At 38.4% G+C, this 13715-nt stretch overlaps 1 protein-coding gene across 1 annotated transcript in view; it reads left to right on the top strand.

The window, feature by feature from the left end:
* Positions 1-13715, top strand: part of CWF19L2 (CWF19 like cell cycle control factor 2) — a 63294-nt gene that overhangs the window by 24121 nt on the left and 25458 nt on the right. Inside the window, exons 11-12 of the mRNA XM_042839286.1 lie at positions 11720-11845; positions 13063-13200. Coding sequence (XP_042695220.1) covers positions 11720-11845; positions 13063-13200 — 264 coding nt within the window. The remainder of the gene's footprint in view (positions 1-11719; positions 11846-13062; positions 13201-13715) is intronic.

The following is a 13715-nucleotide window of genomic DNA, read 5'->3' on the forward strand; positions in this document are numbered from 1 at the left end:
CCAAAGTGGTTGAGTCAGCTCTCCTTTGAGTGGCAGCTTCTGGCTCTGGGGCCTCAGCAGGAAACTCCTTTGTTCTTATCTTCCTGGCCTTGCCAGCAGATAAGAGGAAGCAGGGAGGCACCGACTTGCATCTTGCCTTCGCAGGATACAATGGTATCATCCCCCAGCCTCCCATAGCAAACAGGAGTTATTTGGTCACAGGCTAGTTCTTCTGCCAGTAAACAGTCCTGAGCACTATCTTCTGAAGGCAGACAGCTCCAAAGATGGAAAATTGTCCACACAGCGATGTTGATTGCCACACAGCACCCATCATTTGCCTCCTCAACAAACTACCTCAGGAAGCAAGCTTTGAGCCAAAAAAAAGCAAAGAAGGATTCTCACACCCAGGGCTTGCTTTCCAGGGAGTGGGTGTCTTCTGTGACATTCTAAAGCCTTGCTGTGTTGTCTTTTATGAATATGCCATGGTAGTGTTTGTTTCTTGGTTATTGCTAACTTATATTAGATGTTTTTTAAGTGTGAGCAGTCTTACAAAGCTGATAGTTGCTCAGTCCTAAGTCCTATCCAAGTTGCCAAGGTAATCTTACCAGTTGCATAGCTCAAATTGATTTTGAAGTTTTGGGACATAAGCAGAATGTATTGGGCCTGCAAATCATTGGTGTATAAACAACTCACAGGTTCAGAAACCATCTTGTAGCAAGAAGCTGAAAATATATTTGACAGTATTTGAATTAGTCTTTCTGTAGCACTGACCGTTCAAGTGATGGTCTCAATCGATTTAGACATCAGTATTCAAATTAAATACCTGAAACAGTTTCCACAGGAATGGTTTCCAAAAGAATGCCTCAACAATCCTGAAGTTTGATGTATTTGCCTACTACCAATAATAAACAGAAAGAATTTTGTTTCAGGTAGGTCTGTGGTTCCTTGAAGTAACATTGCCATTGTTGTGCTGAAAGGTCCCAAAACCTGGTTTTGCTTTCCTTATTTTCATTTCTGTTAGGGAATTTGGGAGATAATTCAGAAAGCAGTGAAGGCAATTCTGAATGCATCTCCATAGCTAATCTTTTTCTTTCTTTCTTTGTGATTAATTGAACGTGGATCAATTTCCCAATTCATTTTACTGTGTGATTGAAAGTAGACTCATACGAGTGTAAGGGGTAGCATGGGTGACTGGGGTTTGTGCAGAGGACAGCATCAATTCTTTTGAAGTGAAGTGGTGCTAGTTCTTTATCGATCACTTTAAAGTGATCAAGAAATTATAGTTCACTACAAGAAAGACATTGAGGCCTTGGAGCGTGTCCAGAGAAGGGCAGAGAAGCTGTGCTGGTCTGTAAGCACAGTTCTTATGGGCAGCACTGAGGGAACTAGGATTGTTTAGTCTGGAGAAGAGGAGGCATCGTGTAGCAGTGATAGGATGAGAAGGAATGGATTTAAGTTTCATCAGGGGAAGTTCATAGCTAAATACGTATCCACATCCATATCAGAAGCCTAATTTAAGGATGAATTATTTTCGGTACCTTCTGAACTAGTATGCTATCATAAGTGTTTTTGCAGTTAGTGGTATCAGGAGGGCTAAGCATTGCTCTTATCAAACTTGATAGCTGAATATGCCATAAAAATGACAAAAGTTTTCAGTGCTGTGGTAAGCAGGGAGACTCTGAGAGAACACCACTGTGTATCAGGCTGCTGTCAGTTAGCAAAGCACCTCAGAAACAAGGCCATGAAACAGAACACCAGGCTAGACAAGAAAAGGATTAGTACTAAAAGGTGGATTTATTAGAGTGTGTTCTCCTCACACCTCTGAATATGTCAGTGTCTGGTATCCTTAACGGCTCTACAGATTGTTTTCTGTATTAGAACATTTAGTAAACATTATGATGCTATTTTTACTAGTTTGAAATAGGAAATTAGATCAGAATAGCAGCCCAAGGTTAAGCACTCTAAACACTGAACACTGAAAGCCTGACTTTCAGTGAATAGGATTAACTTCCTGTGGAGGCAGGGACAGGCAACTCAGGCAGAATAAGAATAAGGAGTTAGGATATACAGGAAGAAAATTATGAAGGCAAAAGCCAAGCTTGAACTTGACCTGGCCACTGGGGTGAAAAAGAAAAGAAAAATGATTGCCAAGCTGCTTTCCACCGTCTATTAGAGATCCTGGTCAACCACAGAGGTCTCAGAACTGGAGCCTTGTCAGTGTGACTCCCATCTACAAGCAGGGTCATAAGGAGGTTCTGGGGTACTGCAGCTCTGTCAGCCTGACCTTGGTGCCAGGAAAGGTTATGGAACAGATCACCTTGAAGGATATCCCATGGCATGTAGGGGACAACCAGGGGATGAGGTTCAGCCAGTGTGGATTCACCAAAGTCAGGTGCTGCTTGACCAACTCCTACGACCGGCTGACCCAACTAGTGGATGAGGGAAAGGCCGTTGACGTAGTCTGCCTAGACATCAGCAAAGCCTTTGACACTGTCTCCCACAGTATTTTTCTGGAGAAGCTGAAAACCTGTGGATTGGACAGGGGCAGTCTTTACTGGGTAAAGAACTCTCTGGATGGCCAGGCTCATAGAATGGTGAATGGAGTTAAATCCAGCTGGAGACCAGTCACGAGTGGTGCTCCCCAGGGGTTGGTCCTGGGGCCTGTCCTCTTCAATATCTTTATTGATGGTCTGGGCGAGGGCATTGAGTGCACCCTCAGTAACTTTGCAGGTCACACCTCACACCAAGTTGACAGGAAGTGTTGATTTGCCTGGGGGTAGCAAAGTCCTACAGAGGGATCTGGACAGGCTGTATAGCTGGCCAGCAAGATTGAGTGCCAGGTCCACAACAACCCCAGGCAATGCTACAGGCTTGGGGCAGAGAGGCAAGAAGACTGTATAGAAGAAACAGAGCCGGGAGTGTTGGTTAACACTAGGCTGACCGTGAGCCAGCAATGTGTCCAGGTGGTCAAGAAGGCCAATGGCATCCTGACTTTTATCAGAAATAGCGCTGCCAACAGGAGCAGGGAAGTGACCATCAACTCTGGTGAGGTCATACTTTGAGTACTGTGTTCAGTTTTGGGTCCCTCATTACAAGAAAGACATTGAGGCCATGTAGTGTTTCCAGAGAAGGGCAATGAAGCTGGTGAGAGGTCAAGAGTGCAAATCTTAATGGGGAGTGGCTGAGGGAACTGAGATTGTTTAGTCTGGAGGCTTGGAGACTCGGGGGAGACTTTTAGCACTCTCTACAACTACCTGAAAGTAGCTGTGGCAGGGTGGATCAGCATCTTCTCCCATGTAACTAGAGCCTGGTCTAGAGGGAGTGGCTTCAAGTTGTGCCAGAGGAGGTTCATGTTGGGTATCAGGAAAAAGTTGCTTTTACAAAAGAGTGGTCGGGGTGCTGGAATGAGCTGCCCAGGGAAGTGGTGGAGTCACTGTCCCTTGAAGGTGTTTGACAGACATTTAGATGTTGTACTGACAGACATGATTGAGAGGGGAAATATTTGTGGTAGGTGAATGATTGGACTGGATGGTCTTAGAGGTCTTTTCCTATCTTGGTGATTCTGTGTTTCTATAGTTTTCCTGGGGTGGAGACTGCATGTGACATTAATGGCAAGGCTGTGACTACATGCACTAATTGCAAAATGCATGGCTGGCTTTGTGTGGTCAGCTCCAGTGAGAGAGATGTTGGACTGCACTAGATTTGGACTGCATGTATACAGCAACACTGTATAAACAAAGAAAGGCTTAGGTGGATTAAAAATGTAGCTTGTTTTGTCTTTACATTTCAGCACAAGGAAACCTTCAGAGTCAATGGAAATTTAAAAAAAAAAAAAAACACAAAAAAACTGAAAAACCAGGAACAAACTGTGTGAATATGCCAAAGCAGCATTTGGGCTAACCTTCATTTTAATTTTAGATGGAATTAAGTGGTGCTTATGTTCAAATTCCTGTGTTTAATTTTTTTATGGCCATTTAAACCCTACTGAAACTATAATGAAGACTGCTGTGCCAGTGTTTCTGCTTTAGGATAGATGAGGACAGTGAGTGCTTACTGAATGTAAAGACAGCAGAAAATTGTGAAGGCTTCAGTATTTAAAAAGTAACTTCTATTTTTTCACACTTGCTTTAGTACTGTTCCTGCATAAGAATTAGTCAAATCTGCTCAATGAAAAATATTCTGCTTTTGTGTTGCTAAAAGTTTGCTTAACTGTGTTTGTGTTTTTTTAATCAGAAAATACATTGACACAATACAAATTTAGGTAAATCTAGGATTCTTTTCGTGGTGATGGATGAAGGAAGTGTGTTTGCATCTTACAAAAATCTTATATACATCTTGTACTTGGAGTTGAAAATAGCTGTGCCTTTTGAGGAAATTTCAAACGAACGAAAAGACCCCTTCTGAGCCCTAAGCCTGTTACTGGGTTCCATAGCACTTAATCAGTATGCAGGAAACAGAAAGTAATCTCTGCTGGGTGATTGCTAGAGACAGTTTTTAATAATGATGAATTGTGTTTATAATACAAAAAGGAATACAAAATTGAGTGAAAAGTAAAAGGTGGTTCTTCAAGCAAAACAGCATGGTAGAATATATACTATCAGAGAATATTTAAAAGGTGAGAGTGATGTTCTGAAAAGCAGAAAAGCAAATACTGACTTTTCTATTACACACTTGAGATAAATTGTAAGGAAAACATGAATGACTGCAGCATAGTCAATCTTCATTTGAATAACAGTTTTCTGTGAAAATGCAGCTGCCTTCAGTCTGATATGATTCATTCGATGACTATATTTAAGTTATAAGGAATAAAACATTTGATTTATATTTCTACAATATAGAGCAAAAAACTCAAAATCTGTTATTTATTTTTTTTTTTTCTGATGAAGCAGGTGTGGCGCTTGTGTGAAGACTGTTGGACAAGGTATCCCTAGAGCAATTAGATCCCTAGAGTTGTGGCAGGCATTGTATTCCACTTTACCATATGTATCTGACTAACGCTGTACTGCTTTAAGGGAGACGTTTTTTTTCTAGGCAACCTGTTGCCTCCAGGCAATGATAACACTTTCCAGCCCATTACACATCTCACAGATGGAAGGAATGTTACGAAGGAAGGAAAAGATGCTTCTTAATTTAGCTCCTTTTATCTTGGAGTGAAAATCTTTATAGTATCAAGAATGTAGTATACAAGTGTTTTATAAGCAGAAAACTTAAGCATTAGTTAATAAGTGTGAACACAATACGAAGGAGGGGTGAAATACAGTCAGTACTTCAGATGTGATGTTTAGAAAAATGAAACAACGACGCCCCAAGCCCTTAAAATTAACATTTGAAATTGCAGGTGTGCCATCGTGTTCAATTTCATGATTGAGAATAGAGGATATAGAAGCGATTTATTTTTCTGCAGTGAAAATATTTGCTTATCAAAGCTTACCTGTAACATTTTTTAATTTTATGGAATTGAATGGCCTTTCATTATGCCATATCCAGTGTAGAAGTTAAATTCACTTGTAGTAAATCTCTTTGACTTATCTAGATAGAGGGCCGTTTAAAAATTGCTTAAAACTCTTGGAAGAATACATCTGAAACACGTGTGTGAGACTTAGGATGCTGGGGTCTAATGACCCTTGCTAAATATACAGTAAAAATCTGTGATTTCATTTGGAGATTCAGATAATGTGGGGTGCAGTAGCAAATAGATTTTGGCCAGCTGCATCTCAAATGTTCTCAGTGCATTTTAATTTCTAATTGGTGCTGTTCCATCACACGTGAATCTCCTGTGCAGGATGGCTGTGCCATTGTGTCTTCAGCAAAAGCTTTTCTTCACGCAGCGTGCTGAAGAGTTATAACTAGATCAAGGAATAATAAAGTAGGCATATGTTTGCAGAAGAACTTTAACAGCATTAGAGTGACTTTTAAAAAATAATAGGTGTATGCAGCTTCTGGTGAGAGTATTTCCTGAAAACTCTTGTTCATGTCAGCTGCAGAAGGTTAAACAATTCTTTATACTACAAAAACATATTAAGACAAACTTTCTTAACTTCCTAAATGTAATTTTCAGGAAATTGAATTTTGTATTTAAAAAGTACAGGAGAAATTGTATTAGTAGCTAAATGAAATAAAATATCATACTAGTTTCAGTACATTATCGCATTCTGAGTCTTATATTACATTTCTGTCTCTGATAAGATGAAACAGAAATTTGCAGCCTGAAGAATCAATATGCTGCAAGACCTTTCTTTTTATGGTCTGTGTATTTATGTTTTGTATCTGATGTTCTTGCTATAGAAACAATGTGCCTAGTCATTATTGTTTTTATTTCCTTTTTCTACATCCCATGCTGCAGCGGCAGTTATGTTGTTTATAAGACTCTTTCAAAATACAGCTAGCAATTTGAAATATTGAACTGCATCTTCAAACCTTTTACTGGAACTATATTTGCAAGGTTATATGGCTTGCTAACATCTGATATTGTTCTTCCTAGGCTTAATCTCTTCAGTTTTCCCTGTTAGGCTCTCATTACAGGACGTAGTGCAAACTGCTGTTGGGTAAACGTTTCTAAGTCCTAATCTTAATTCCAGAAGCTGGTAATACGAAGCCTTCTGATTTTGATTTTAGGCTGTATGCTTGTTCATTCTATTCATGAGATGTTATTCTGATAATCTTATCTCAAAGATGCTCTGAGTACTGAGGGCAAACAGAACAACTGTTGAATGCAGGGTTGATTGGAGGCGTTCAGTATCAAGAGGAAATGAACAAGGCAGTCAGGTTTGTTGTTCTGAGCAATGAGCAGTTTAGATGAAATTCCATTTTTCAGAATACAAGAACAAAAAATTGAATTTAAAGGGCAAACAATTTTATAAGACAAAATTGGATTTTTACATAACATGTTATTAACTGATGTCACCAACTGGATTAAAAAAGAGATAAATTAGCAGTTATGTGTCTAATCCTTTTGTAATAATGAATGCTTTCACTTATGAATTAGGACCTACGTTGTTGTTTTTTTTTCATCTCACGCTTTATGTATAAACATAGCAGAACCTAATAAAGATATTCTGTTGGATACTTTGGCCTGGTGTTACAGCCTGCATTAGATTTTCTGCTTTTTCTCCTTTATTAAATGCAAGTTGCTAATTATTCTTGATCTCATTAAAACAAAACAAAACAAAAAACAATACCTTTTTTTTTTTAATCTTTAAGCATTCATCTGGTACTTCTAGAAGTTGGTCATTGATGCTGATTGCTGGTTTACCAAAACACTGAATTTCTAACCTGGGCTGAAGCTTGCTCTTACTTCCTCGTTCTGCTATTTCCCTTCATCTTCCTTTCTTTTGTTCTTCTCTGTAGGAACCCAAATCAAAGATGTATAATTTATACTATTGTCTGCTGTATGGACCTGTGACCATTTTAACTTCTTGTTGTGAGATGCAAACCTGGGTCTTGTTAGGAGAATGCTGTATCTGTCAATTTATTAGCTATTACCTTTGAAGTGGGTGGTTCAGGTATTCACAACAAATGAGGAGTAGCCTGGGTACCTTGAAACTTACTTAGTGGGCACTCAGAGCAATGAATACACTGGTGAGCTCTGCTCATAAAAATGGTTACAAATAAAGTAACCATTGAGCCTGAGCAGGGCTGCCACATCCTTCTGGAAACTCCAGTGATTGTGCGTAATCACAATCTGAGGAGTCAGAAAAAGATTGATTGAAAATGGAGAAAACGATTGAAAATAATAGGAGACAGAGGATGGAAGAAACAGCTAGCTGTAGTCCAGCATGCTGAGAAACCCTTAGACCAATTAGAGATAATGGATTCAAGGCATTTCCATTGGCCATAGACTGTAAGAGAAATAAACAGGTTATACAACAAATTAGTTCAGCACCTAATTTTCTGCAAGCAAAGAGCTGGTGTGGTGGTTGTGGTTTGTCTTTATTGAAGACATTGGCAAGTTTTGTATTTCCCTTGTTACACTGTGCCGGTCCCACTCCAGTGTAGCGCTTAGTAAGGATGTGCAGACAACTTGTTTCACACAGTCTCTAGCTTTTTGTTTGCTCAGTAATTAAAAAAAAAAAGTTTGTTTTTCCTGGCTTGCACAGCTCTCAATCCTGCAGTGTGCTGCCTCTTAAAATGTATTTTATTCTCCTGACTGCTAATACTGAAGCCCAGTTCCAATTAAGCGGATACTGTCTCGGATGATGGCCCTCCCTTTGTTTAGGCACTTGAATGTCCCTGCATGTATGGAGGCAAAGCTTTTTCCATTTCTTCTTACTAGATTACGGAACAGACAGCATCTCAGGAGAGTTAAAAAATCTTCTATTGAACTGCATTTTATTATTTAATTTTAAGCATTTATCTTTCTCATTGTTTCATTCACTTGGGTATTAATTACTCTGTAGCGTCTTGTATATTTTTGAGAAGTGCTTTGTACTTTGCATGTTTAATTGGCCTGAACTAGAAATTCATGTTCCTTCATTAATGGCAACAAAGAATTACAGTCTAGTTCAGTAAATTCACCCAAACGTTGCTTGTTAGGGTTGTAAGTTGCATTGCCTGTGTACTGATCATCACATGGCTCAGGAATGGGGACTGAATCTCTTCTGCAGTTTCAACTTTAACATATAATAGTATATATAATATTTAATCTACTTCAACATGTATTTTAAAAGTTTGTATTGTACTTCTAAGATGTTATTTATCTGACAATAACTATCCAGGAAAAATTAATACATTGATATAGCCATCTATTTTGTATTTATAATATAGTGTGATGTAGTTGAAGTCATTTGGAAAGCTGGGAGATTTAAAGTAAGCTTTCTAACAGCACGGAATGCCATGCCACTTTATGAAGGGATAAATATGCTTTCTGGATTCTAAAAGCAAGTTAAAACAGAAGCAAAATCCATTCTCAAAGTGTGTCTCTATATAAAGCACAAGAAGATAATTAATGCCTCTTTTCTGAAAGATGGTGCAGTTCCTGGGAATATTTGTGAAGTCTTCTGGATGGTTTCACGGAGTGTGAGAAGGAAGGAAAGTCATTACTCTTGTGCTGTGACGAACGGGTCTTAGCATATACTGTGTCATATAGTCATGGGAATGCAAAAAGTTGAAAATCAACAGAGGATATGAGAGCAGGGGGTAAAGAATGCTAGTGGTTGTTACGTATGAGATTTGATTGTGCGTTCCAGAGTTAATGAGATAACTGACAATAGTTAAACAGATAAAAGTTCTCAGCATGCTCTTTCAGCTAGATAACTGCATGCCTTTAAGCTCCTCAGAAAAGACTGGCTCTGCTAAGAGTCATTACTTCACCTTACAAACTTTAATAGCACAAGGACTGCTCTGAAAGAGATGCCTCCTATTTTATGATATTGGCCCACCATGTCAGAGGCAGATAGATGCTGGTGGTATGGCAGTAGAGGTTGAAACTTCCCACCGATGTTGTGTTATGTTGTTGCTGTGCAACAGATGGCAGCAGAGGGACAGTCTGACAAAATGGCACCTGAGGTGGGAGTGCCTATGTAGCAAAGGTGTCTCCCAGTTCCTTCATGTGGAAAACATGGCACCCATTGACATTCACTGACGCTTGCTGAATGTCTGTGGAGGCCAAGCAGTTGGTGTGAGCACAGTGAGGTGGCACGTGGTGCGTTTCAGCTGTGGTGACAGCAGCAGTGGGTCACCTGCACCTGTGAAGGCTTTTAGGGAATGGCATGCAGGCTGTTGTTCATAGCTGGTGAAAATGCAGAGCTTGTGGTGGTCTTTGTATCTGCTGTCTTTGTACTGAGTCCTACGTAAGTGATACAGTGAGTGCCAAGTATGTGGATGTATCCTTTGGAATTGTTTTGGAAACTCCAGAGACAATCATTTTTTATGGAAGCTTTCTTGAAAAACTTTTCTGACATTTTGGTTTGAAAATGATTCTTTTTTTTTTTTTTTTAAGTGGAAAAGGAACACTGTTTTTTTTTTTTTAACTCATTTGCCATCTTTTCATACTGCAGTAGCCACCTGATCATTTCCTATTTTTCCATCAGAAAGCTTTCTACTTCTGAAGTTGAGAAATAGTTTGTGTATTAATAAGAGCCTCTTCCAAATGAATTTTTGCCTTGCATTTTTTTTTGTAAGGTACAATATACTTCTACAATTTATATTTAAAACTTTTCAAAGTTATATTTAGACAAGAGTTTGTCTTCTGAAGGATGTTTTCAGCTCTAGTAACTGCTTTAATCTTCAGAATAATCATGCCTGGCACATCTGATGTATTGGATTCATCTTTGTTCATAATACGCGCCTTTGAATTTCCCTTGGGTGGAGCACTTCACCATTTTTATTATCTTTTTATTAAAAAAAACTTCTGAAGTTAAGGATTACTGTCTTGTGTGCCTTGTCAGTTCTCTGGAATATTAAATCTAAAGATGTCATGGTCAGTCTCTGTGTCCTGTGTCAGGACACTCTGAACAAAAAAAACCAGGCTGACAAACCCTGTAAGTGCTGACTTCAGTGTGTTACACCTTAATGTTTGTCCTCAGCATTATCTCATGTTGTGTAAATGGGAGCCGGTTGGAATTTATTGCCCTGGTGGCTTTACCTGACTTCTTTGTACTGGTTACCTGCTTGTCATACATAGAACACTCCTTTTGCATCTGTCATCCATTTAAGTTGGAAGTACATCCTGCTCTATTCCCCTCATTCTATAGTCTTTCTTCATCTTCTTGTACTTTTTTCATCTAGAGATGCACAACCTTTTTCCCTATTGCAGTTAATCACCTCTTTTCCCCTGGTCCTTCCCAGGAGAGAGAAAACAACTGTTCTGAAAAAGTGTGTGCAAAGTGCTCCTCTTCTCCATCCTTATTCGAGCCAGGTCAGCCTTGGACAGCTTAATTTGCAGTGCCAAAAGTGAGGTCTGCCTTTGGTGGTACGGACGTGGAAAGTTTAGTATATCTAGACAGTTTTTTTCTCCACAGCTTCTACCTCTGTGTGCCTATTCCTGTGAAATATAAGCTGTTTGAGTCTGCATACTCCAGAACTTTCTGTTTTGATTGGGGTTTCTGGAACAGGCTTTTGTTAGGGAGGAATGGCACATGTAAAGTAGATGCATCAGTTGGACAGTGGAAGGTAGCTTCAAATTGAGATTAATAAGGTTGCTTATATGACTTGACAAAGGCTGTCCTAATATCACCAGAGTTAGTGATGTCCCCTTTTTGCTCTAATTTCATCATCTCTTCCCTAAATATCTTTGTTGTCTAGTGTAATCAAGAAGCTCTCACATTTTTATTTTTTATTCTTTTTTTTTAATTATTATTATTATTTTTTTTTGTTCCAGAAAGTTAAGTGCTCATTTTTCTTAACAATGTTCAGAACAACAGATGTTTTTCAGGAGTACACCATTGGGTTGGTTGTATAAATTAATTTAATATTCTCTGTTGAAGTATTCAGAAGCATTGTGTTCCTTTTGGGAATGAGGTTTTATGAGAAAGAACCAAGAATAGAAGATTAATTCTTTTTAGAAAAACATGTTTACTCTGGACTTGACTGGTTGGATACATTTTCAATATCCTGTTCATTTTCACTGTGTGTAATGTAATAGTACCTTCTTATAATTAAAATAAACACACAAAAAGAAAATAATTTGTTCTTTAATCTTTAGGGTTTAAATTGTTTATTTAATGTGGGATTAGGTGTTTCTTTTGTTTTTTTGTCTGTTTTTTAACCTCTGTTTTAAAGTATATCTTAAAACCTGTTACAGGCCTCAAGTCATCAAGAAGATGAGCAAGTGATCCTTGTCAGAACAGATCAGAGTGGAAGGGCATGGCCTGTGACTGCATCAACTGAGCCACAGGAGCCTAAAGGAGGACGGAGAAAGAGGAAGATGGTAAGTTTTATAGAAGTGAGTATTAAGGAGTATAATTCAAAAATGATTTTGTAGATGCACTTGTATGATGCAATAGTCAATGTGAGTGTCTTATCAGAATGTCAATAGGTAGTTAAAAGTTCCCTTCAGATGATGATTGTAATTAAGTGATAGAGTACATGTTTATTAAGTGTATATTAAGTTTATTTTCAGATTTACATTTCCCTGTGGACCACTCTAAGGCTTATTTAAATGTATTATCAAATGTCTTTTTTTCTCTTTTTCAAATTCTTACAGTCTCTTAGCTAAATAGTTTATGTTACATAAACTATTTGTAAATAGTAAAGTCTAGCAGAGCTGGATACTTCTAAGATAGTGTCCGTGACTAATTTCCCTTTTTTCCTGATAAAAAATGCTGCTGATGGTAAGAAAAGTTATGACGTAACCTTAACAGGAAAGTGTTTGGAGTGTGTGAATCTTGGAAGCTGGAGCAGCATTTTATCATTTGCATATTTGCTTGCCAATGGTAAACTATTTGATCTTGGGGCTGGGGGAGCATCCAGTACCTCTATATTTCTAGTATGTACTTGATTGGTAAGACAGATCAGTTTGCAATAGTGCTATGAAGGAGTGAAATATACAGGGGATAAGGAATTATTTGTAATCCTCCTATTGGTTTTGTCTTGGAAAGATGCCACCTTTGGCATATGGTTAATGACCATATCCTACCATATCCTTTTTCAGTACTTAGCTTAGTTCTGCTCTGAAGGGCAAACTGTTTCTTTGTGCACTCTAAGATGGTGGAGCTATCACATTTATACAAATTTATACACGTTTATGCAAATTTTCAGTAGTGTTTGTAATTGCTTGTTTGTTTGTTTGTTTGTTTTAAACTACAGTTTAAAAACAGATAATGGAAATTATTGTTTAAAATATTCCATCTTTGTGAACTGATGAGCTGTTTTAGTGAATTATTCTGCATCTTTCCAGAGTGGTAAGCTCTGTCAGCCTGAGGATATAAGAGATGTAGGCAGTATTTTTACCTAGGCATACTGAAACAACTGAAGAAAATGGAAAACCCTCCTTTCCTTAGGTCAAATGAAGTAGCAAGTGCAGTTGTTTCAGATATGTTTAGCTTGATCCCTCATTCTTTAAACTTGCTGAAATTACTGGGGGTCTGAATTTCATACTTGATCTTTCTCACTAGATTAATATTTATTTTCATTGTTTGTTTCCAGGTCACGACTCATGTAGATAAAGAAAGAGTAAGATATTTTCAGGATGATGACAGTATGAGCCTTCAGGATTTAGTCAAAAATGAGAAAATGAGAACAGCAGAAGATCAGAATGCACTGTTCATGCGTATGGCATCAAAGGTAAGGCAAGGGTTTATGAGCATTTTACAGTCAGAAGTGTTGAGAAGGCAATAGAGTCTCACTGCGCTAGGTTTGTTGCTTTGATGTTCTCAAGTCATGGAAACCTGTGTGCATGCAGGACATACGATGGTTCAGTTCCTTCATGAGCTGATCGTTCTGCCTGTTTCTTTTAAACTTCTGAGATAAATTCTCTGAGTGTGCTGTATGTTAATTTTTTTTAAATGCACAGCAAAGTCTGTTTTCCCCGAATTAATGATGAATACAAGCAGCATTTTCTTAGTGCTTAGAATCCAGGGGAGTACCAAAAAAGTGGCTTTGTATTTGCTTGGTGTTATTTTATTTGCTCATTCTTATGGTGTTACTTGAAAGAGTCAGATAATGTCCAGTAGAAAATATTTAATCTGTTGTGATAAACCTTCTGGCAGGAAGTTCTTCTGGAGAGGTTATCAGAGCTTTAGATAGTACTGTGGTTTATGCATCTAATTCAACTGCTTCTGGTACCTCTCATTCTGTCC

Source organism: Centrocercus urophasianus, unplaced genomic scaffold (assembly GCF_019232065.1).
Source record: "Centrocercus urophasianus isolate 14NV4802_14NV808 unplaced genomic scaffold, USGS_Curo_1.0 seq_9, whole genome shotgun sequence".
Classification (NCBI taxonomy): Eukaryota; Metazoa; Chordata; class Aves; order Galliformes; family Phasianidae; genus Centrocercus; species Centrocercus urophasianus.